The sequence below is a fragment of the Oncorhynchus keta genome, chromosome 35 (assembly GCF_023373465.1).
Source record: "Oncorhynchus keta strain PuntledgeMale-10-30-2019 chromosome 35, Oket_V2, whole genome shotgun sequence".
Classification (NCBI taxonomy): Eukaryota; Metazoa; Chordata; class Actinopteri; order Salmoniformes; family Salmonidae; genus Oncorhynchus; species Oncorhynchus keta.
The window spans coordinates 73,990,315-74,014,993 of NC_068455.1; the positions used below are offsets into that span (position 1 = coordinate 73,990,315).

The following is a 24,679-nucleotide window of genomic DNA, read 5'->3' on the forward strand; positions in this document are numbered from 1 at the left end:
TAAGTACATTTAAATAAAAACAACATACACTATTTATTTAATTGCATTTAAAAGGTTAATGCATGATGAAACATGTTACTTATGTACTTAATCACCTACCTCTCTCTCATCCCTCTTTGTCTCTCTCTCTCTGTCTGCCTTCCTCACTAATTTATTCCTCTAAAATATACATTTTCCCTCCAGTTCATCCCTCTCCCTCTGACCAGTCCCTTTCATTTTATGCCAGGGCAAATTTGACCAATCACCGCATGATTACCGCATAAGACTGACCAATCACCGCATGATTACCGCATAAAACTGACCAATCACCGCATGATTACCGCATAAAACTGACCAATCACCGCACCTTCACTACATAACCTTGTCAGACCGTTTTCGTGACAAATAGGACATCAGTGCATATTGCCATGCAAAATGCCAGAATTAGAGCAAGTGTTTTTGACTGCAAATGTCTGATACAAAAAAACCTAGCAACTCAGAGAAATCCTGGAGGGACTGTGACATACAGATAACTACCAAAATGAAGGAAACCCCAGCATCATAATACAGTAGGTAACTGCCAAAACGAAGGAAACCCCAGCATCTTAACTTCTTGCGTCGAGCAATCCCGTATCCGGGAGCGTAATTATAGCCTCCAGCTCATTACTATAACGCAACGTTAACTATTCATGAAAATCGCAAATTAAATTAAATAAATATATTGGCTCACAAGCTTAACCTTTTGTTAACAACACTGTCATCTCAGATTTTCTAAATATGCTTTTCAACCATAGCTACACAAGCATTTGTGTAAGAGTATTGATAGCTAGCATAGCATTAAGCCTAGCATTCAGCAGGCAACATTTTCACAAAAACAAGAAAAGCATTCAAATAAAATAATTTACCTTTGAAGAACTTCAGATGTTTTCAATGAGGAGACTCTCAGTTAGATAGCAAATTTTCAGTTTTTCCAAAAATATTATTTGTGTAGGAGAAATCGCTCCGTTTTGTTCATCACGTTTCGCTAAGAAAAACCCCCGAAAATCCCCTGAGTATCAATATAATCAATATTACTGCTCTTCCGCTACCTTGTGTGTAATATATTACCAGTTAACAAGATAAATGACAGAAGAAAACCACTGGGAAAGACTTTAGAGTGCTAATGATATTATATACATTATTATATATTAATGATATTATGGGCTGGAAATCCAACTCCATCGTTCATTGAAGTTAACACAACTTGTTTACAATCATTTTAATGATCATTTCACTGGTAAAGTGGAATGACACTGAACAGTGAATCATCACATTTGTGTATTGAAGATCTGATAATGAAAGATAAGAATTGCCGTTTTGAATTCGGTCAAGTTTGTGTGGAAGAGGTGGAAAAACTATTGTTATCCATCAATAACGATCAGCCCCCTGATATAGACAACATAGATTATAAACTATTGAGAATGGTAGCAGACTGTATTGCCACCATGTCTTTAACTAAAGCCTGAAAGGACTGTGTCCACAGGTGGGGAAGGAAGCTAAAGTCATTCCACTACCTAAACAGAGTAAAGCCCCCTTTCTGGCTCTAACAGCCGACCAATCAATTTCCTGCCTGTTCTTAGTAAACTTGACTGAGAAAATTGTATTTGAACAAATACAATGTCATTTTATAGAGAACAAATTAACTACTGACTTTCTGCATGCATATAGAGAAAGGCACACCGCTTGCACTGCACTGACTCAGATGACTGATGATTGGCTAAAATAAATGGATAATAAGATGATAGTTGGAGCTGTTTTGTTAGATTTCAGTGCAGCCTTTGATGTTATTGAAAAAGACTCACTTGTCACGGCTTTACATCCCCTACTATCACATGGTTGGAAAGTTTTTTTTATCCAGTAGAACCCAGAGAGTCTTCTTCAATGGAAGCTTCTCTAACATCAGATATGTACAGTGAGGTGTCCATCAGGGCGGTTGCCTCGGGCCGTTACTCTTCTCTATTTTAACAAATGCTCTGCCACTTGTCTTTCAAGAAGATAAAATGACTATGTATGCTTATGATTGTACACTATACACATCAGCACCTACAGCCAGTGAGCTCACTGAGACTCTTAGCAAGGAGTTACAGTCAGTATCAGAATGGCTCATTAACAATACACTGGTCTCAAATACATCGAAAACCAAAAGCATTGTATTTGGTTCAAAACATTCTCTCAGACCTAAACCTCAACTGGAGTTGTAGATAAAAGGGTGTGACTGTTGAACAAGTTGAAGAAGCTGAACTCCCAGGAGTAACATTGGATGGTGAGTTATCATGGTCAAGTCATATTGACAAAGATGTTGTGAAGACGGGGAGAGGTATGTCTGCAACAAACATATATTCTGTGTTTTATGACACAAAGATCAACAGTTGTTCAGGATCTTGTCCCATCATCTGTCCAGTAATATGGTCAGGTGCAACAAAGACCTTGTAAAGCTGCATCTGGCTCAAAACCAAGCAGCACGCTTTGCCCTTAACAGAAAGCACATCATCCTTGGTGTACACATCACCAAGAAACTTTCATGGTCCAAACACACCAAGACAGTCGTGAAGAGGAGCACGACAACACTTTCCCCCCCCAGGAGACTGAAAAGATTTGGCATGGGTCCCCAGATCCTCAAAAAGTTCTGAAGCTGCACCATCGAGAGCATCCTGACCGGTTGCATCACTGCCTGGTATGACAACTGCTTGGCGCTACAGAGGGTTGTGCGCACGGCCCAGTACATTACTGGGGCCAAGCTTCCTGCCACCCAGAACCTATACACTAGACGGTGTCAGAAGAAACACCCAAAATTTGTCTCCAGTCACCCAAGTCATAGACTGTTCTCTCTGCTAACACACGGCAAGCAGTACCGGAGCGCCAAGTCTAGGGCCAAAAGGCTCCTTAACAGCTTCTAGCCCCAAGCCATTCGACTGCTGAACAATTAATCAAATGGCCACCCAGACTATTTACATTTGTTTTTACACTGCTGCTACTCACTGTTTACTGTCTATGCATTGTCACTTCACCCCTAACTACAAGTACAAATGACTTTGATAGCCGGTACCCCCTGTATATAGTCTCCACACTGACTCTGTACTGGTACCCCCTGTATATAGCCTCCACACTGACTCAGTACCGGTACCCCCTGTATATAGCCTCCACACTGACTCAGTACCGGTACCCCCTGTATATAGCCTCCACACTGACTCTGTACCGGTACCCCCTGTATATAGCCTCCACACTGACTCTGTACCGGTACCCCTGTATATAGCCTCCACACTGACTCAGTACCGGTACCCCCTGTATATAGCCTCCACACTGACTCAGTACCGGTACCCCCTGTATATAGCCTCCACACTGATTAAGTACCGGTACCCCCTGTATATAGCCTCCACATTGACTCTGTACCGGTACCCCCTGTATATAGTCTCCACATTGACTCTGTACCAGACTACCCCTGTATATAGCCTCCACATTGACTCTGTACCTCCACACTGACTCAGTACCCCCCTGTATATAGCCTCCACACTGACTCAGTACCGGTACCCCCTGTATATAGCCTCCACACTGACTCAGTACCGGTATATAGCCTCCACACTGACTCCCCCCCCTGTATATAGCCTCCACACTGACTCAGTACCGGTACCCCCTGTATATAGCCTCCACACTGACTCAGTACCGGTACCCCCTGTATATAGCCTCCACACTGACTCAGTACCGGTACCCCTGTATATAGCCTCATTATTGTTATTTTATTGTGTTAGTTTTGATAATTTTTTTCTTTCGTTTATTTAGTAAATATTTTATTAAGTCTTCCTTGAGCTGCATTGTTGGTTAAGGGCTTGTAAGTAAACATTTCACAGTAAGGTTGTTCTCAGCGCATGTGACTAATAAAGTTTGATTTGATTTGAACGTTCATGATCGTCTTTCATGGTTGAGGGTTGATGAGAAACTACCTGCTTTTCTCCTAGTCTTTTTAAGAAACGTTTGTGTATTGAAAAATGCCAAACAACTTGTACAATGTATTTGCATACACTCAAAACAGACATAGATACCCCATCAGACAGGCCACTATGGGTTTCTTCACGGTACCCAAAACAAAAACAGACTTAATGTGTCGCTTAATTATGTATAGAGCCATGTCATCGTGGAATGCTCTGTCACCAGAGGCAAAAGACAAGTTTAGCTTTAAAAACAGCACCTCTCCCCTCTCTAAAGTTCCAATTTAATTTAAATATAACAATATTACTATGTATATAACTATATGAATATGTATGGAATAATTTAGTTGTATTTCCGATACATAACTATCATTTTCTTATTTGTATTTAATGTCATATCTGATGGTGTTCTCGTCTACAACTGTTCTGTACTCTGTCATGTGTTTATATACTTTATTTGGACACCAGGAAGAGTAGATGCTGCATGTGCCAATGTGAATCCTAATAAACTAACCTACACAGTGTGTGTGTGTACAACCACCTGTCACACACAGACACACACTGTGAACTCTCTTTGTCCCTCCATTTGTTCAGACAGAAACATAATTTCCTAATTAAAGTCATTATTTAATCAAGGCTTTGGCTGAGTGGCTGAGCAGAGAGAGAAAGACGCATTGCACACACACACACACACACACACACACACACACACACACACACACACACACACACACACACACACACACACACACACACACACACACACACACACACACACACACACACACACACACACACACACACACACACAGGCCATTTTAGTAATCAGCCATGTAAGACCATTTAATATGGATGATGGGATAACACACATCTGCCTGGGTCATTGCAGGACGAGCTGTGAGTGTGTGTGTGTGTGTGTGTGTGTGTGTGTGTGTGTGTGTGTGTGTGTGTGTGTGTGTGTGTGTGTGTGTGTGTGTGTGTGTGTGTGTGTGTGTGTGTGTTAGGGGTGTCTGCAGGACATGGTACAGTGGTTAACATCAATATGATATGAAGCCCTTATGGCTACCGGAGCGCCAAGTCTAAGACCAAAGACTGGTTAACAGCTTCTACCCCCAGGCCATAAGACTGCTGAATTACTAAACTAATGAAATGGCCACTTTTGTTTTTACACCCTAATCTCTGTTTATTATCACTGCTGCTACTCTCTGTTTATTATCTATGCATAGTCACTTCACCCCTACCTACATGTACACTGCTGCTAATCTCTGTTTATTATCTATGTATAGTCACTTCACCCCTACCTGCATGTACACTGCTGCTACTCTCTGTTTATTATCTATGCATAGTCACTTTGCAAATGACCTCGATTAACCTGCACCCCACATATTGACACGGTACCAGCACCCACCTGAATTTAGCCTCGTTATTGTTGTTTACATTTATTGTTTTACTTTGTGATTGATTAGATTTTTTTACTTTAGTTTATTGAGTAAATATTTTATTAACTCTATTTCTTGAACTGAATTGTTGGTTAAGGGTTTGTAATAAGCATTTCACGGTCTGAACCTGTTGCATCGGCGCATGTGACAAATAAAATATAATTTAATTTGTTTTGTTTTTCAATTAAAGTGGTAGCAGGTGGATTGCAATGCTGTATGTGTCTGTGCTTCAGTGTGTGTGTTACAAGACATAGTGTGTGTGTGTGTGTGTGTGTGTGTGTGTGTGTGTGTGTGTGTGTGTGTGTGTGTGTGTGTGTGTGTGTGTGTGTGTGTGTGTGTGTGTGTGTGTGTGTGTGTGTGTTCTGTTCTCCCATAGCTCCCACTCTACCATCTTAGGTACATTATCCATCCTAGATACATTATCCATCCTGGATACATTATCCATCCAACAGGTAGATAGATAGACAGACAGAGATAGACAGACAGAGATAGACAGACAGAGAGAGAGAGAGAGCGAGAGAGGGGGGGGGGGGCGAGAGACAGAGAAACATAGAGAGAGAAACAGGGAGAGACTAACAGACAGAGACAAGAGAGAGAAATGGAGGGAGAGAAAACAAGAGAGAACAGAGGGAGAGAAAACAAGAGAGAACAGAGGGAGAGAAAACAAGAGAGAACAGAGGGAGAGAAAACAAGAGAGAGAAATAGAGGGAGAGAAAACAAGAGAGAGAAATAGAGGGAGAGAAAACAAGAGAGAGAAATGGAGGGAGAGAAAACAAGAGAGAGAAAAACAGAGGGAGAGAAAACAAGAGAGAAACAGAGGGAGAGAAAACAAGAGAGAGAAATAGAGGGAGAGAAAACAAGAGAGAGAAATGGAGGGAGAGAAAACAAGAGAGAACAGAGGGAGAGAAAACAAGAGAGAGAAATGGAGGGAGAGAAAACAAGAGAGAAACAGAGGGAGAGAAAACAAGAGAGAGAAATAGAGGGAGAGAAAACAAGAGAGAGAAATGGAAGGAGAGAAAACAAGAGAGAGAAATGGAGGGAGAGAAAACAAGAGAGAAACAGAGGGAGAGAAAACAAGAGAGAGAAATAGAGGGAGAGAAAACAAGAGAGAGAAATGGAGGGAGAGAAAACAAGAGAGAACAGAGGGAGAGAAAACAAGAGAGAAGAGGGAGGGAGAAAACAAGAGAGAGAAAGAGGGAGAGAAAACAAGAGAGAGAAATAGAGGAGGGAGAGAAAACAAGAGAGAGAAATGGAAGGAGAAATGAGAGAAAAAAGAGAGAAAACAAGAAATGGAGGGAGAGAAAACAAGAGAGAGAAATGGAGGGAGAGAAAACAAGAGAGAAGAAATAGAGGGAGAGAAAACAAGAGGGAGAGAAAACAAGAGAGAAAGAGGGAAGAAAACAAGAGAGAGAAAGGGAGAGGGAGAGAAAACAAGAGAGAAACAGAGGGAGAGAAAACAAGAAAGAGAAATAGAGGGAGAGAAAACAAGAGAGAAAAAGAGAAAACAAGGGAGAGAAAACAAGAGAGAAAAGAGGGAGAGAAAACAAGAGAGAAGACAAGAGAGAAACAGAGGGAGAGAAAACAAGAGAGAGAAATGGAGGGAGAGAAAACAAGAGAGAAAATGGAGGGAGAGAAAACAAGAGAGAGAAATAAAACAAGAGGAAATAGAGGGAGAGAAAACAAGAGAGAGAACAGAGAACAGAGGGAGAGAAAACAAGAAAGAGAAATAGAGGGAGAGAAAACAAGAGAGAAAAATAGAGGGAGAGAAAACAAGAGAGAACAGAGGGAGAGAAAACAAGAAAGAGAAATAGAGGGAGAGAAAACAAGAAAGAAAATAGAGGGAGAGAAAACAAGAAAGAGAAATAGAGGGAGAGAAAACAAGAAAGAGAAATAGAGGGAGAGAACAACAAGAGAGAACAGAGGGAGAGAAAACAAGAAAGAGAAATAGAGGGAGAGAAAACGAGAAAGAGAAATAGAGGGAGAGAAAACAAGAGAGAACAGAGGGAGAGAAAACAAGAGAGAGAAACAGAGGAAACAGAGAGAAAACAAGAGAGAACAGAGGGAGAGAAGACAAGAGAGAGAAAACAGAGGGAGAGAAAACAAGAAAACAGAGAAAAAGAAGAGGGAGAGAAAACAAGAAAGAGAAACAGAGGGAGAGAAAACAAGAGAGAACAGAGGGAGAGAAAACAGAGAGAGAACAAGAGGGAGAGGGAGAAAAACAAGAAAGAGAAATAGAGGGAGAGAGAAAAATAGAGGGACAAGAAAGAGAAACAGAGGGAGAGAAAACAAGAAAGAGAAATAGAGGGAGAGAAAACAAGAAAACAAGAAAGAGAAATAAGAAGAGGGAGAGAAAACAAGAAAGAGAAATAGAGGAGAGAAAACGAGAGAGAAACACAGGGAGAGGAACAGAGACCATTGATTAATATTGTTACTGACTGTCCCATTGACAATCTGTGTATGTACATTGTATGTACATGTACATCTTACGTCATGCCAATAAAGCAAATTGAATTGAATAGAGCAACAGAGAGAGAGAGACAGACAGTACAGAAATAATTATCCTATATCCCAAAGTGACCCCAACACCTTAATGCACTCACAGAGACAGAGAAAGTTTACACAGACTACACTAACAGAACATTTAGATAGTGTACACTACACTAACAGAATGTTTAGACAGGGTACATAACACTAACAGAATGTTTAGACAGGGTACATAACACTAACAGAATGTTTAGACAGGGTACATAACACTAACAGAATGTTTAGACAGGGTACATAGCACTAACATAATGTTTAGACAGGGTACATAACACTAGCAGAATGTTTAGACAGGGTACATAACACTAACATAATGTTTACAGGGTACATAACACTAACAGAATGTTTAGACAGGGTACACTACACTAACATACTGTTTAGATAGGGTACCTATCACTAACATAATGTTTACAGGGTACATAGCACTAACAGAATGTTTAGATAGGGTACCTATCACTAACATACTGTTTACAGGGTACATAGCACTAACAGAATGTTTAGATAGGGTACCTATCACTAACAGAATGTTTACAGGGTACATAGCACTAACATAATGTTTAGATAGGGTACCTATCACTAACATAATTTTAGACAGGGTACATAACACTAACATAATGTTTAGACAGGGTACATAGCACTAACATAATGTTTAGACAGGGTACATACCACTAACATAATGTTTAGACAGGGTACATAACACTAACATAATGTTTAGACAGGGTACATAACACTAACATAATGTTTAGACAGGGTACCTATCACTAACATAATGTTTAGACAGGGTACCTATCACTAACATAATGTTTAGACAGGGTACATAACACTAACATAATGTTTAGACAGGGTACCTATCACTAACATAATGTTTAGACAGGGTACATAACACTAACATAATGTTTACAGGGTACATAACACTAACAGAATGTTTAGATAGGGTACCTATCACTAACATAATGTTTACAGGGTACATAGCACTAACAGAATGTTTAGACAGGGTACCTATCACTAACATAATGTTTACAGGGTACCTATCACTAACATAATGTTTAGACAGGGTACGTAACACTAACGTAATGTTTAGACAGGGTACATAACACTAACATAATGTTTAGACAGGGTACGTAATACTAACATAATGTTTAGACAGGGTACATAACACTAACAGAATGTTTAGATAGGGTACTCATAGACCATTGAGCACTACAACCTGACATACTGTAGCACCCCACGTCTAGCAGCTAGTTGGGCCACCAGGTGATCCTTCAACACACATGTACATGTACTATGTCACTCATATAGTCCTACAGAGACAGACACACCGACAGAGATAAACAGAGAGAGAGAGGGAGAGAGGGAGAGATCTCTCTGTCTCTCTCTCTTTTATCTACTTCACTTGCTTTGGCAATGTTAACATATGTTTCCCATGCCAGTGAAACCTATTGAATTGAATTGAGAGAAAGAAAGACAGACAGAGATACTGAGAGAAACAGAGAGAAATACAGAGAGAGAGAGAGACAGACAGGGGATACTGAGAAAGACAGAGAGACAGACAGCAAGAGACACAGACAGAGAGAGACACAGCGAGAGAGAGAGAGAGAAAATTGGAAAACACTAAACAAACAACAACACGAAGAATTATCTATCCAAAATAGAGATGTATGGGTAAACCACTTCTCCAATCGTTTTGGCTCTATAACAAAGAATAATGAGCAAAACCATATACATGATAAAATACAGATCTTAGAATCAACTATTAAAGACTACCAGAAACCACTGGATTCTCCAATTACATTTTAATGAGTTGCAGGACAAAATAAAAACCCTCCAACCCAAAAGGCCTGTGGTGTTGATGGTATCCTCAATGAAATGATCAAATATACAGACAACAAATTCCAATTGGCTATACTAAAACTCTTCAACATCATCCTTTGCAAAAAACACACACATTTCTTCACACAGGGTCGTGGGGTGAGACAGGGATGCAGCTTAAGCCCCACCCTCTTCAACATATATATCAACGAAAATGGCGCGGCACTAGAAAAGTCTGCAGCACCCGGTCTCACTCTACTAGAATCCGAAGTCAAATGTCTGCTGTTTGCTGATGATCTGGTGCTTCTGTCACCAACCAAGGAGGGCCTACAGCAGCACCTAGATCTTATGCACAGATTCTGTCAGACCTGGGCCCTGACAGTAAATCTCAGTAAGACCAAAATAATGGTGTTCCAAAAAGGTCCAGTCACCAGGACCACAAATACAAATTCCATCTAGACACTGTTGCCCTAGAGCACACAAAAACTATACATACCTTGGCCTAAACATCAGCGCCACAGGTAACTTCCACAAAGGTGTGAACGATCTGAGAGACAAGGCAAGAAGGGCATTCTATGCCATCAAAAGGAACATCAATTTCAACATACCAATTAGGATTTGGCTAAAATTACTTGAATCAGTCATAGAGCCAGCCCATTGTCCTTTATGGTTGCGAGGTCTGGGGTCCGCTCACCAACCAAGAATTCACAAAATGGGACAAACACCGAATTGAGACTCTGCACACAGAATTCTGCAAAATATGCTCCGTGCACAACGTAGAACACCAAATAATGCATGCAGAGCAGAATCAGGCCGATACCCACTAATTATCAAAATCCAGAAAAGAGCCGTTAAATTCTATAACCACCTAAAAGGAAGCGATTCCCAAACCTTCCATAACAAAGCCATCACCTACAGAGAGATAAACCTGGAGAAGAGTCCCCTAAAAACAAGCTGGTCCTGGGGCTCTGTTCACAAACACAAACACACCCTACAGAGCCCCAGGACAACAGCACAATTAGACCCAACCAAATCATGAGAAAACAAAAAGATAATTACTTAACACATTGGAAAGAATTAACAAAAAAACAGAGCAACTAGAATGCTATTTGGCCCTACACAGAGAGTACACAGCGGCAGCATACCTGACCACTGTGACTGACCCAAAATTAAGGAAAGCTTTGACTATGTACATACTCAGTGAGCATAGCCTTGCTATTGAGAAAGGCCGCCGTAGGCAGACATGGCTCTCAAGAGAAGACAGGCTATGTGCTCACTGCCCACAAAATGAGGTGGAAACTGAGCTTCACTTCCTAACCTCCTGCCCAATGTATGACCATATTAGAGAGACATATTTCCCTCAGATTACACAGATCCACAAAGAATTTGAAAACAAATCCAATTTTGATAAACTCCCATATCTACTGGGTGAAATTCCACAGTGTGCCATCACAGCAGCAAGATTTGTGACCTGTTGCCATGAGAAAAGGGCAACCAGTGAAGAACAAACACCATTGTAAATACAGCCCATATTTATGCTTATTTATTTTATCTTGTGTCCTTTAACCATTTGTACATTGTTAAAACACTGTATATATACATAATATGACATTTGTAATGTCTTTATTGTTAAATTGTTTTTTACTTTCACTTTTTTTTCCACTTTATTTATTCACTTTATATATTATCTACCTCACTTGCTTTGGCAATGTTAACAGATGTTTCCTATGCCAATAAAGCCCTTGAATTTAATTTAATTTAATTGAATTGAGAGAGAGAGAGAGAGAGAGAGAGAGAGAGAGAGAGAGAGAGAGAGAGAGAGAGAGACAGACAGATAGATACAGAGAGAGAGAGAGAGAAAACAGACAGAGACAGAGAGATACAGAGAGAGAGAGAGAGAGAGAGAGAGAGAGAGAGAGAGAGAGAGAGAGACACACACAGAGACAGAGAGATACAGAGAGAGAGAGAGAGAGACACAGAGAGAGAGAGAGACAGAGAGATACAGAGAGAGAGAGAGAGAGAGAGAGAGAGAGAGAGAGAGAGAGAGAGAGAGAGAGAGAGAGAGACAGACAGAGAGATACAGAGAGAGAGAGAGAGACAGACAGAGAGATACAGAGAGAGAGAGACACACACACAGAGAGAGACAGAGAGATACAGAGACAGACAGACAGACAGACAGACAGACAGACAGACAGACAGACAGACAGACAGACAGACAGACAGACAGACAGACAGACAGACAGACAGACAGGGGGATACTGAGAAAGACACAGACAGTCAGAGAGTTACAGAGAGAGACACAGACAGACAGTTGACAGTTGACACACAACAGAGTACTCCCAAGTCTAACATTTAGCAGGGCCACCACAGGTAATCCTCCAACAGACTGATCTGTTTTGACTAGGCAAAGGATCACATTCTAATGCAGCCTAATGCTTTTGGCTGAGATTAAGAGATATGGCTAGGGTAACGGCCTTTACTCACCCATACTGCGTCCAAGTATTGACGGAAGTTGGTTTGACACATTGACAAGGAGAGCAAGCTAGCTAACTTACGATGTTAGTTAGAGAAAACTTAGCCATCTAACTAAAAACTCATTGGTTGAAGAGTTGTTCCAACTTTAAAAGCACTTCAATCTCGCATTTACAAATCCCCAAACTGGAAAATACGAGATGGACCAAGGACAATGTGAATGTACCATCAGATGAGAGAGATAGGGGGTTATGGGTATTGTAGTCCTTCTTTACCATATAGTACAGGGGTTATGGGTATTGTAGTCCTTCTCCGCCATATAGTACAGGGTTATGGGTATTGTAGTCCTTTACCATACAGTATGTGGGTATTGGGTATTGTAGTTCTTCTTTACCGTATAGTACAGAGGTTCTAGGCATTGTAGTCCTCTTTACCATATAGTACAAGGGGTTATGGGTATTGTAGTCCTTAAGCATATATTACAGGGATTTTGGGTATTGTAGTCCTTCTAACCATGTATTACAGGGATTCTCAAGTACTATTTGAGAAGGTCTGGTCACACAAACTTCCTAGGTGTCCAAGGTCCGGATGGATATATTGTCATTTACCCCCACCTCACAACCCATGGCACGCCAAACTGTTCACACACCACTTGTTGGCGCAGAAAAATGTTGCAGTTTAAAGCTCATTTCCTGCAGTTCGACACAGTCCCCCCACCCCAACAAAAACATTTGTTGGGACCGGGGTTCTGGGTCCAGATCCGGACCGCTGCCCACCAGTGAGTATGGGGGATATAGTATATAGATCAGTGATGTAGGCATCACTAGTATCCCCACCAGTGAGTAAGGGGGATATAGTATATAGATCAGTGATGTAGGCATCACTAGTATCCCCACCAGTGAGTATGGGGGATATAGTATATAGATCAGTGATGTAGGCATCACTAGTATCCTCACCAGTGAGTATGGGGGATATAGTATATAGATCAGTGATGTAGGCATCACTAGTATCCCCACCAGTGAGTATGGGGGATATAGTATATAGATCAGTGATGTAGGCATCACCAGTGAGTATGGGGGATATAGTATATAGATCAGTGATATAGGCATCACTAGTATCCTCACCAGTGAGTATGGGGGATATAGTATATAGATCAGTGATATAGGCATCACTAGTATCCTCACCAGTGAGTATGGGGATATAGTATATAGATCAGTGATGTAGGCATCACTAGTATCCCCACCAGTGAGTATGGGGGATATAGTATATAGATCAGTGATGTAGGCATCACCAGTGAGTATGGGGGATATAGTATATAGATCAGTGATGTAGGCATCACCAGTGAGTATGGGGGATATAGTATATAGATCAGTGATGTAGGCATCACTAGTATCCCCACCAGTGAGTATGGGGATATAGTATATAGATCAGTGATGTAGGCATCACTAGTATCCTCACCAGTGAGTATGGGGATATAGTATATAGATCAGTGATGTAGGCATCACTAGTATCCCCACCAGTGAGTATGGGGGATATAGTATATAGATCAGTGATGTAGGCATCACTAGTATCCCCACCAGTGAGTAAGGGGGATATAGTATATAGATCAGTGATGTAGGCATCACTAGTATCCCCACCAGTGAGTATGGGGGATATAGTATATAGATCAGTGATGTAGGCATCACTAGTATCCCCACCAGTGAGTATGGGGGATATAGTATATAGATCAGTGATGTAGGCATCACCAGTGAGTATGGGGGATATAGTATATAGATCAGTGATGTAGGCATCACTAGTATCCCCACCAGTGAGTATGGGGGATATAGTATATAGATCAGTGATGTAGGCATCACTAGTATCCTCACCAGTGAGTATGGGGGATATAGTATATAGATCAGTGATGTAGGCATCACCAGTGAGTATGGGGGATATAGTATATAGATCAGTGATGTAGGCATCACTAGTATCCCCACCAGTGAGTAAGGGGGATATAGTATATAGATCAGTGATATAGGCATCACTAGTATCCTCACCAGTGAGTATGGGGGATATAGTATATAGATCAGTGATATAGGCATCACCAGTGAGTATGGGGGATATAGTATATAGATCAGTGATGTAGGCATCACTAGTATCATCACCAGTGAGTATGGGGGATATAGTATATAGATCAGTGATGTAGGCATCACCAGTGAGTATGGGGGATATAGTATATAGATCAGTGATATAGGCATCACTAGTATCCCCACCAGTGAGTATGGGGGATATAGTATATAGATCAGTGATGTAGGCATCCCCAGTGAGTATTGGGGATATAGTATATAGATCAGTGATGTAGGCATCACTAGTATCCCCACCAGTGAGTATGGGGGATATAGTATATAGATCAGTGATGTAGGCATCACTAGTATCCCCACCAGTGAGTATGGGGGATATAGTATATAGATCAGTGATATAGGCATCACCAGTGAGTATGGGGATATAGTATATAGATCAGTGATATAGGCATCACTAGTATCCTCACCAGTGAGTATGGGGGATATAGTATATAGATCAGTGATGTAGGCATCACTAGTATCCTCACCAGTGAGTATGGGGGATATAGTATATAGATCAGTGATATAGGCATCACTAGTATCCTCACCAGTGAGTATGGGGATATAGTATATAGATCAGTGATATAGGCATCACTAGTATCCTCACCAGTGAGTATGGGTGATATAGTATATAGATCAGTGATGTAGGCATCACTAGTATCCCCACCAGTGAGTATGGGGGATATAGTATATAGATCAGTGATGTAGGCATCACCAGTGAGTATGGGGATATAGTATATAGATCAGTGATGTAGGCATCACTAGTATCCCCACCAGTGAGTATGGGGATATAGTATATAGATCAGTGATGTAGGCATCACTAGTATCCCCACCAGTGAGTATGGGGGATATAGTATATAGATCAGTGATATAGGCATCACCAGTGAGTATGGGGATATAGTATATAGATCAGTGATGTAGGCATCACTAGTATCCCCACCAGTGAGTATGGGGGATATAGTATATAGATCAGTGATGTAGGCATCACTAGTATCCTCACCAGTGAGTATGGGGGATATAGTATATAGATCAGTGATGTAGGCATCACTAGTATCCCCACCAGTGAGTATGGGGGATATAGTATATAGATCAGGATGTAGGCATCACTAGTATCCCCACCAGTGAGTATGGGGGATATAGTATATAGATCAGTGATGTAGGCATCACTAGTATCCTCACCAGTGAGTATGGGGGATATAGTATATAGATCAGTGATGTAGGCATCACTAGTATCCCCACCAGTGAGTATGGGGGATATAGTATATAGATAAGTGATGTAGGCATCACTAGTATCCTCACCAGTGAGTATGGGGGATATAGTATATAGATCAGTGATGTAGGCATCACCAGTGAGTATGGGGGATATTATTATTATTATTATTATAGTATATAGATCAGTGATGTAGGCATCACTAGTGAGTATGGGGGATATAGTATAGATCAGTGATGTAGGCATCACTAGTATCCTCACCAGTGAGTATGGGGGATATAGTATATAGATCAGTGATATAGGCATCACTAGTATCCTCACCAGTGAGTATGGGGGATATAGTATATAGATCAGTGATGTAGGCATCACCAGTGAGTATGGGGGATATAGTATATAGATCAGTGATGTAGGCATCACTAGTATCCTCACCAGTGAGTATGGGGGATATAGTATATAGATCAGTGATGTAGGCATCACTAGTATCCTCACCAGTGAGTATGGGGGATATAGTATATAGATCAGTGATGTAGGCATCACCAGTGAGTATGGGGGATATAGTATATAGATCAGTGATGTAGGCATCACTAGTATCCTCACCAGTGAGTATGGGGGATATAGTATATAGATCAGTGATGTAGGCATCACTAGTATCCCCACCAGTGAGTAAGGGGATATAGTATATAGATCAGGATGTAGGCATCACTAGTATCCTCACCAGTGAGTATGGGGGATATAGTATATAGATCAGTGATGTAGGCATCACTAGTATCCTCACCAGTGAGTATGGGGGATATAGTATATAGATCAGTGATGTAGGCATCACTAGTATCCTCACCAGTGAGTATGGGGGATATAGTATATAGATCAGTGATGTAGGCATCACCAGTGAGTATGGGGGATATAGTATATCAGTGATATAGGCATCACTAGTATCCTCACCAGTGAGTATGGGGGATATAGTATATAGATCAGTGATGTAGGCATCACTAGTATCCCCACCAGTGAGTATGGGGGATATAGTATATAGATCAGTGATGTAGGCATCACCAGTGAGTATGGGGGATATAGTATATAGATCAGTGATGTAGGCATCACTAGTATCCTCACCAGTGAGTATGGGGGATATAGTATATAGATCAGTGATGTAGGCATCACTAGTATCCTCACCAGTGAGTAAGGGGATATAGTATATAGATCAGTGATGTAGGCATCACTAGTATCCTCACCAGTGAGTATGGGGATATAGTATATAGATCAGTGATGTAGGCATCACTAGTATCCTCACCAGTGAGTATGGGGGATATAGTATATAGATCAGTGATGTAGGCATCACTAGTATCCTCACCAGTGAGTATGGGGGATATAGTATATAGATCAGTGATGTAGGCATCACCAGTGAGTATGGGGGATATAGTATATAGATCAGTGATGTAGGCATCACTAGTATCCCCACCAGTGAGTATGGGGATATAGTATATAGATCAGTGATGTAGGCATCACTAGTATCCTTACCAGTGAGTATGGGGATATAGTATATAGATCAGTGATGTAGGCATCACCAGTGAGTATGGGGGATATAGTATATAGATCAGTGATGTAGGCATCACTAGTATCCCCACCAGTGAGTATGGGGGATATAGTATATAGATCAGTGATGTAGGCATCACCAGTGAGTATGGGGGATATAGTATATAGATCAGTGATGTAGGCATCACTAGTATCCTCACCAGTGAGTATGGGGGATATAGTATATAGATCAGTGATGTAGGCATCACTAGTATCCCCACCAGTGAGTATGGGGGATATAGTATATAGATCAGTGATGTAGGCATCACTAGTATCCCCACCAGTGAGTATGGGGGATATAGTATATAGATCAGTGATGTAGGCATCACCAGTGAGTATGGGGGATATAGTATATAGATCAGTGATGTAGGCATCACCAGTGAGTATGGGGGATATAGTATATAGATCAGTGATGTAGGCATCACTAGTATCCTCACCAGTGAGTATGGGGGATATAGTATATAGATCAGTGATGTAGGCATCACTAGTATCCCCACCAGTGAGTATGGGGGATATAGTATATAGATCAGTGATCACTAGTATCCCCCAGTGAGTATGGGGGATATAGTATATAGATCAGTGATGTAGGCATCACTAGTATCCCCACCAGTGAGTATGGGGGATATAGTATATAGATCAGTGATGTAGGCATCACCAGTGAGTATGGGGATATAGTATATAGATCAGTGATGTAGGCATCACCAGTGAGTATGGGGGATATAGTATATAGATCAGTGATGTAGGCATCACCAGTGAGTATGGGGGATATAGTATATAGATCAGTGATGTAGGCATCACTAGTATCCCCACCAGTGAGTATGGGGGATATAGTATATAGATCAGTGATGTAGGCATCACCAGTGAGTATGGGGGATATAGTATATAGATCAGTGATGTAGGCATCACTAGTATCCCCACCAGTGAGTATGGGGGATATAGTATATAGATCAGTGATGTAGGCATCACTAGTATCCTCACCAGTGAGTATGGGGGATATAGTATATAGATCAGTGATGTAGGCATCACTAGTATCCCCAGTGAGTATGGGGGATATAGTATATAGATCAGTGATGTAGGCATCACTAGTATCCTCAACAGTGAGTATGGGGGATATAGTATATAGATCAGTGATGTAGGCATCACTAGTATCCCCACCAGTGAGTATGGGGGATATAGTATATAGATCAGTGATGTAGGCATCACCAGTGAGTATGGGGGATATAGTATATAGATCAGTGATGTAGGCATCACCAGTGAGTATGGGGGATATAGTATATAGATCAGTGATGTAGGCATCACTAGTATCCTCACCAGTGAGTATGGGGGATATAGTATATAGATCAGTGATGTAGGCATCACCAGTGAGTATGGGGATATAGTATATAGATCAGTGATGTAGGCATCACCAGTGAGTATGGGGGATATAGTATATAGATCAGTGATGTAGGCATCACTAGTATCCTCACCAGTGAGTATGGGGGATATAGTATATAGATCAGTGATATAGGCATCACTAGTATCCTCACCAGTGAGTATGGGGGATATAGTATATAGATCAGTGATGTAGGCATCACTAGTATCCCCACCAGTGAGTATGGGGGATATAGTATATAGATCAGTGATGTAGGCATCACCAGTGAGTATGGGGGATATAGTATATAGATCAGTGATGTAGGCATCACTAGTATCCTCACCAGTGAGTATGGGGGATATAGTATATAGATCAGTGATGTAGGCATCACTAGTATCCCCACCAGTGAGTATGGGGGATATAGTATATAGATCAGTGATGTAGGCATCACTAGTATCCCCACCAGTGAGTATGGGGGATATAGTATATAGATCAGTGATGTAGGCATCACTAGTATCCCCACCAGTGAGTATGGGGGATATAGTATATAGATCAGTGATGTAGGCATCACTAGTATCCCCACCAGTGAGTATGGGGGATATAGTATATAGATCAGTGATGTAGGCATCACTAGTATCCCCACCAGTGAGTATGGGGGATATAGTATATAGATCAGTGATGTAGGCATCACTAGTATCCCCACCAGTGAGTATGGGGGATATAGTATATAGATCAGTGATGTAGGCATCACTAGTATCCTCACCAGTGAGTATGGGGGATATAGTATATAGATCAGTGATGTAGGCATCACTAGTATCCCCACCAGTGAGTATGGGGGATATAGTATATAGATCAGTGATGTAGGCATCACTAGTATCCTCACCAGTGAGTATGGGGGATATAGTATATAGATCAGTGATGTAGGCATCACTAGTATCCCCACCAGTGAGTATGGGGGATATAGTATATAGATCAGTGATGTAGGCATCACTAGTATCCCCACCAGTGAGTATGGGGGATATAGTATATAGATCAGTGATGTAGGCATCCCCAGTGAGTATGGGGGATATAGTATATAGATCAGTGATGTAGGCATCACTAGTATCCTCACCAGTGAGTATGGGGGATATAGTATATAGATCAGTGATGTAGGCATCACTAGTATCCCCACCAGAGAGTATGGGGGATATAGTATATAGATCAGTGATGTAGGCATCACTAGTATCCCCACCAGTGAGTATGGGGGATATAGTATATAGATCAGTGATGTAGGCATCACTAGTATCCTCACCAGTGAGTATGGGGGATATAGTATATAGATCAGTGATGTAGGCATCACTAGTATCCTCACCAGTGAGTATGGGGGATATAGTATATAGATCAGTGATGTAGGCATCACTAGTATCCCCACCAGTGAGTATGGGGGATATAGTATATAGATCAGTGATGTAGGCATCACTAGTATCCCCACCAGTGAGTATGGGGGATATAGTATATAGATCAGTGATGTAGGCATCACTAGTATCCCCACCAGTGAGTATGGGGGATATAGTATATAGATCAGTGATGTAGGCATCACTAGTATCCCCACCAGTGAGTATGGGGGATATAGTATATAGATCAGTGATGTAGGCATCACTAGTATCCCCACCAGTGAGTATGGGGGATATAGTATATAGATCAGTGATGTAGGCATCACCAGTGAGTATGGGGGATATAGTATATAGATCAGTGATGTAGGCATCACTAGTATCATCACCAGTGAGTATGGGGGATATAGTATATAGATCAGTGATGTAGGCATCACCAGTGAGTATGGGGGATATAGTATATAGATCAGTGATGTAGGCATCACTAGTATCCTCACCAGTGAGTATGGGGGATATAGTATATAGATCAGTGATGTAGGCATCCCCAGTGAGTATGGGGGATATAGTATATAGATCAGTGATGTAGGCATCACCAGTGAGTATGGGGGATATAGTATATAGATCAGTGATGTAGGCATCACTAGTATCCTCACCAGTGAGTATGGGGGATATAGTATATAGATCAGTGATGTAGGCATCACTAGTATCCCCACCAGTGAGTATGGGGGATATAGTATATAGATCAGTGATGTAGGCATCACTAGTATCCCCACCAGTGAGTATGGGGGATATAGTATATAGATCAGTGATGTAGGCATCACTAGTATCCTCACCAGTGAGTATGGGGGATATAGTATATAGATCAGTGATGTAGGCATCACTAGTATCCTCACCAGTGAGTATGGGGGATATAGTATATAGATCAGTGATGTAGGCATCACTAGTATCCCCACCAGTGAGTATGGGGGATATAGTATATAGATCAGTGATATAGGCATCACCAGTGAGTATGGGGGATATAGTATATAGATCAGTGATGTAGGCATCACCAGTGAGTATGGGGGATATAGTATATAGATCAGTGATGTAGGCATCACTAGTATCCCCACCAGTGAGTATGGGGGATATAGTATATAGATCAGTGATGTAGGCATCACTAGTATCCCCACCAGTGAGTATGGGGGATATAGTATATAGATCAGTGATGTAGGCATCACTAGTATCCCCACCAGCATGTCTATGGGTACTGTAGTTTCCCCATGATAAGTGCTGATGGGTTTTAAAGTCAGGTGAGGGGTTGAAGTAGTTGTACTCACCATAGAGTATGTTGATCAGTGATATAGGCATCACCAGTATCCCCACCAGCATGTCGGCCACGGCCAACGACCTCAGGAAGAAGTTTGTAGCGTTCTGAAGCTTCTTCTCTAGTGAGACAGCCAGAATCACCAGGATGTTTCCGCCCACCGTCAGCGCGATGATGACGAGGATTAGAAGCGCCGGCCAGTTCTTCTCCTTCAAAATACAACCAAACTTGATTTGTATAGCTAGCACCATAGAAATAGAATGACTAGAATGGTCAGTACAGGTGCATCAAAGCAGGGACCGAAGAGACTGAAAAACAGCTTCAATCTCAAGGCCATCAGACTGTTAAAAACAGCCATCACTAACATTGAGTGGCTGCTGCCATACCTGTAAAAAATGTATCACTAGCCACTTTAAACAATGTTTACATACCCTACATTACTCATCTCATATGTATATACTGTACTCTATACCATCTACTGCATCTTGCCTATGCCGTTCTGTACCATCACTCATTCATATATCTTTATGTACATATTCTTCATCCCTTTACACTTGTGTGTATAAGGTAGTAGTTATGGAATTGTTAGGTTAGATTACTCGTTGGTTATTACTGCATTGTCGGAACTAGAAGGACAAGCATTTCGCTACACTCGCATTAACATCTGCTAACCATGTGTATGTGACAAATACATTTAGATTTGATTTGATTTGATGACTGGAGCAATCATAGGACATCTGAACCTTTGACCATGGCAGATAACTGGTAAACTAATGGGTACACTCAAAATACCTACCCTGGTATTGAAGTGATTGATTAATAACAGAGATAAATAGAAACAATAGAAAAAAACAGTTAAACCGTCTGACCTTCATGGGCGATGCTCTCAACACCGCCTCCGCCTGTGATCCCAACGACAGGTTGCTGTCCGCTCCCCCGTCCCCGGCCCCCCAGGGTAGACTCTGGTTTAGTCCACGGTAGGTGTTATTCCCCCCTGGCCAGACCATCCAGCCCCCTATCTCCAGAGAGGGCGTGGTGGAAGAACCAAAGCCCCCCAGTAAGGCTACTCCTCCTGGGGTTCCCATCCTGGGATGGTCCCCTGGGGTCTGGCTGGACCTGGACTACACCCCGGTCACCACCAGAGGGGGGCAGTGGACCCACCCAGAGGCCCACAGGTCATCAGGATACTTGGGATTGGCTTGGTTGGGGGTTAAAAGGTGTTTTCTAGTTGTGGATAGTCCAAGTTCATCCACTTAGAAAGTCCTATCGGGACATTCAGAGAGTTGGGGGTCGACTTGGTCTGGGTTCTAGGGTAAAATAGTGTTGTGGTGTTGTCTCATTACGTTCACAAAAGGAACCAGTCCAGACTCCAGTTAAGGTCCACTTGGAAGTACTCTGATGTTCATTGTGATTGTAGTGTTCTTTTGAAGTAGAGCACGAAATGGTTCTGGGGACAACGCCCCTGACCCTAAGCTGAGTGTAGGCTTTAGCTCAGCAGGCCAACACAGTCTTGTAGGAAGAGTCCACTGTGGTTTTCCAGGAAGGTCTTCTTTCGAAGACCTTTGTGTTGTTGGTTACTTTCCTCTTTGAGATAAGAAGCATCGGTTCTTCTTCTCCATGTCCAGAAAGCTCTAGAGAAAAGGAAAGACAACAGTGAGCTGGACCGTGTGTCATTTTTTTTATTTAGTTAAGAATATATTCTTATTTTCAACGACTGACCAGGAACAGTGGATTAACTGCCATGTTCAGGGGCAGAGAGACAGTTTTTTACCTTATCAGCTCGGGGATTTGATCTTGCAAACTTTCGGTTACCAATCCAACACTCTAACCACTAGGCTACCTGTTGCCCCTGCTGTGTGTGTGCATGTTTCTGTGTGAGTGTGCATGTGTGTGTGGACGTGTTTAACTATACTTGTGGGGGCCAGATGTCCCCACAAGAATAGTGAACAAACAAAAATGTTCTTGGTCCCCACAAGGTCAAATGCTATTTCTAAGGGGTTTGGAGTTAAGGTTACAATTAGTGTTAAGGTTAGCATTAAGTTTAGGGTTATGGTTAGGGGTTAGGGAAAATAGGATTTTGAATGGTACTGAATTGTGTGTCCCAACAAGGTGTGTAACTGCAACCTTAAAGGTCCTCAATGATGTCACCATTGCCCTTTATTCTAAGCAATGTTGTGCTGCAATTTTTATTGACTTGGCCAAAGCTTTTGATACGGTAGACCATTCCATTCTTGTGGGCCAGCTAAGGAGTATTGGTGTCTCTGAGGGGTCTTTGGACTGGTTTGCTAACTACCTCTCTCAAAGAGTGCAGTGTATAATGTCAGAACATCTGTTGTCTCAGCCACTGCCTGTCACCAAGGGAGTACCCCAAGGCTCGATCCTAGGCCCCACACTCTTCTCAATTTACATCAACAACATAGCTCAGGCAGTAGGAAGCTCTCTCATCTATTTATATGCAGATGATACAGTCTTATACTCAGCTGGCCCCGAACCGGATTTTGTGTTAAATGCTCTACAACAAAGCTTTCTTAGTGTCCAACAAGCTTTCTCTACCCTTAACCTTGGTCTGAACACCTGCAATACAAAGGTCATGTGGTTTGGTAAGAAGAATGCCCCTCTCCCCACAGGTGTGATTACTACCTCTGAGGGTTTAGAGATTGAGGTCGTCACCTCATACACTGTCCTTCTCTCAGTACATATCAAAGCTGCAGGGTAAAGTTAAATCTAGACTTGGTTTCCTCTATTGTAATCGCTCCTCTTTCACCCCAGCTGCCAAACTAACCCTGATTCAGATGACCATCCTACCCATGCTAGATTACAGAGACATAATTTATAGATCGGCAGGTAAGGGTGCTCTCTAGCGGCTAGATGTTCTTTACCATTCGGCCATCAGATTTGCCACCAATGCTCCGTATAGGACACACCACTGTAGTCTATACTCCTCTGTAAACTGGTCACAAAACCCACTGGTTGATGCTTATTTATAAAACCCTCTTAGGCCTCAGTCCCCTCTATCTGAGATATCTACTGCAGCCCTCATCCTCCACATACAATACCCGTTCTGCCAGTCACATTCTGTTAAAGGTCCCCAAAGCACACACATCCCTGGGTCCCTCCTCTTTTCAGTTCTCTGCAGCTAGTGATTGGAACGAGCTGCAACAAACACTCAAACTGGACAGTTTTATCTCAATCTCTTCATTCAAAGACTCAATCATGGACACTCTTACTGACAGTTGTGTCTGCTTTGTGTGATGTATTGTTGTCTCTACGTTCTTGCCCGTTGTGCTGTTGACTGTAACCAATAATGTTTGTACCATATTTTTGTGCTGCTACCATGTTGTGTTGCTACCATGTTGTGTTGTCATGTTGTGTTGCTACCATGTTGTTGTCATGTTGTGTTGCTACCATGTTGTGTTGTCATGTGTTGCTACTATGCTGTGTTGTCATGTTGTGTTGCTACTATGCTGTGTTGTCATGTTGTGTTGCTACCATGTTGTGTTGTCATGTGTTGCTACTATGCTGTGTTGTCATGTTGTGTTGCTACCATGCTGTGTTGTCATGTTGTGTTGCTACCATGCTGT

At 41.8% G+C, this 24,679-nt stretch overlaps 1 protein-coding gene across 1 annotated transcript in view; it reads right to left on the bottom strand.

The window, feature by feature from the left end:
- Window positions 1-24,679, bottom strand: part of LOC118379559 (5-hydroxytryptamine receptor 2C-like) — a 290,755-nt gene that overhangs the window by 32,827 nt on the left and 233,249 nt on the right. Inside the window, exons 2-3 of the mRNA XM_052497732.1 lie at window positions 21,968-22,729; window positions 21,112-21,307 (exon numbers count right to left, since the gene is read on the bottom strand). Coding sequence (XP_052353692.1) covers window positions 21,112-21,307; window positions 21,968-22,183 — 412 coding nt within the window. The 5' untranslated portion in view covers window positions 22,184-22,729. The remainder of the gene's footprint in view (window positions 1-21,111; window positions 21,308-21,967; window positions 22,730-24,679) is intronic.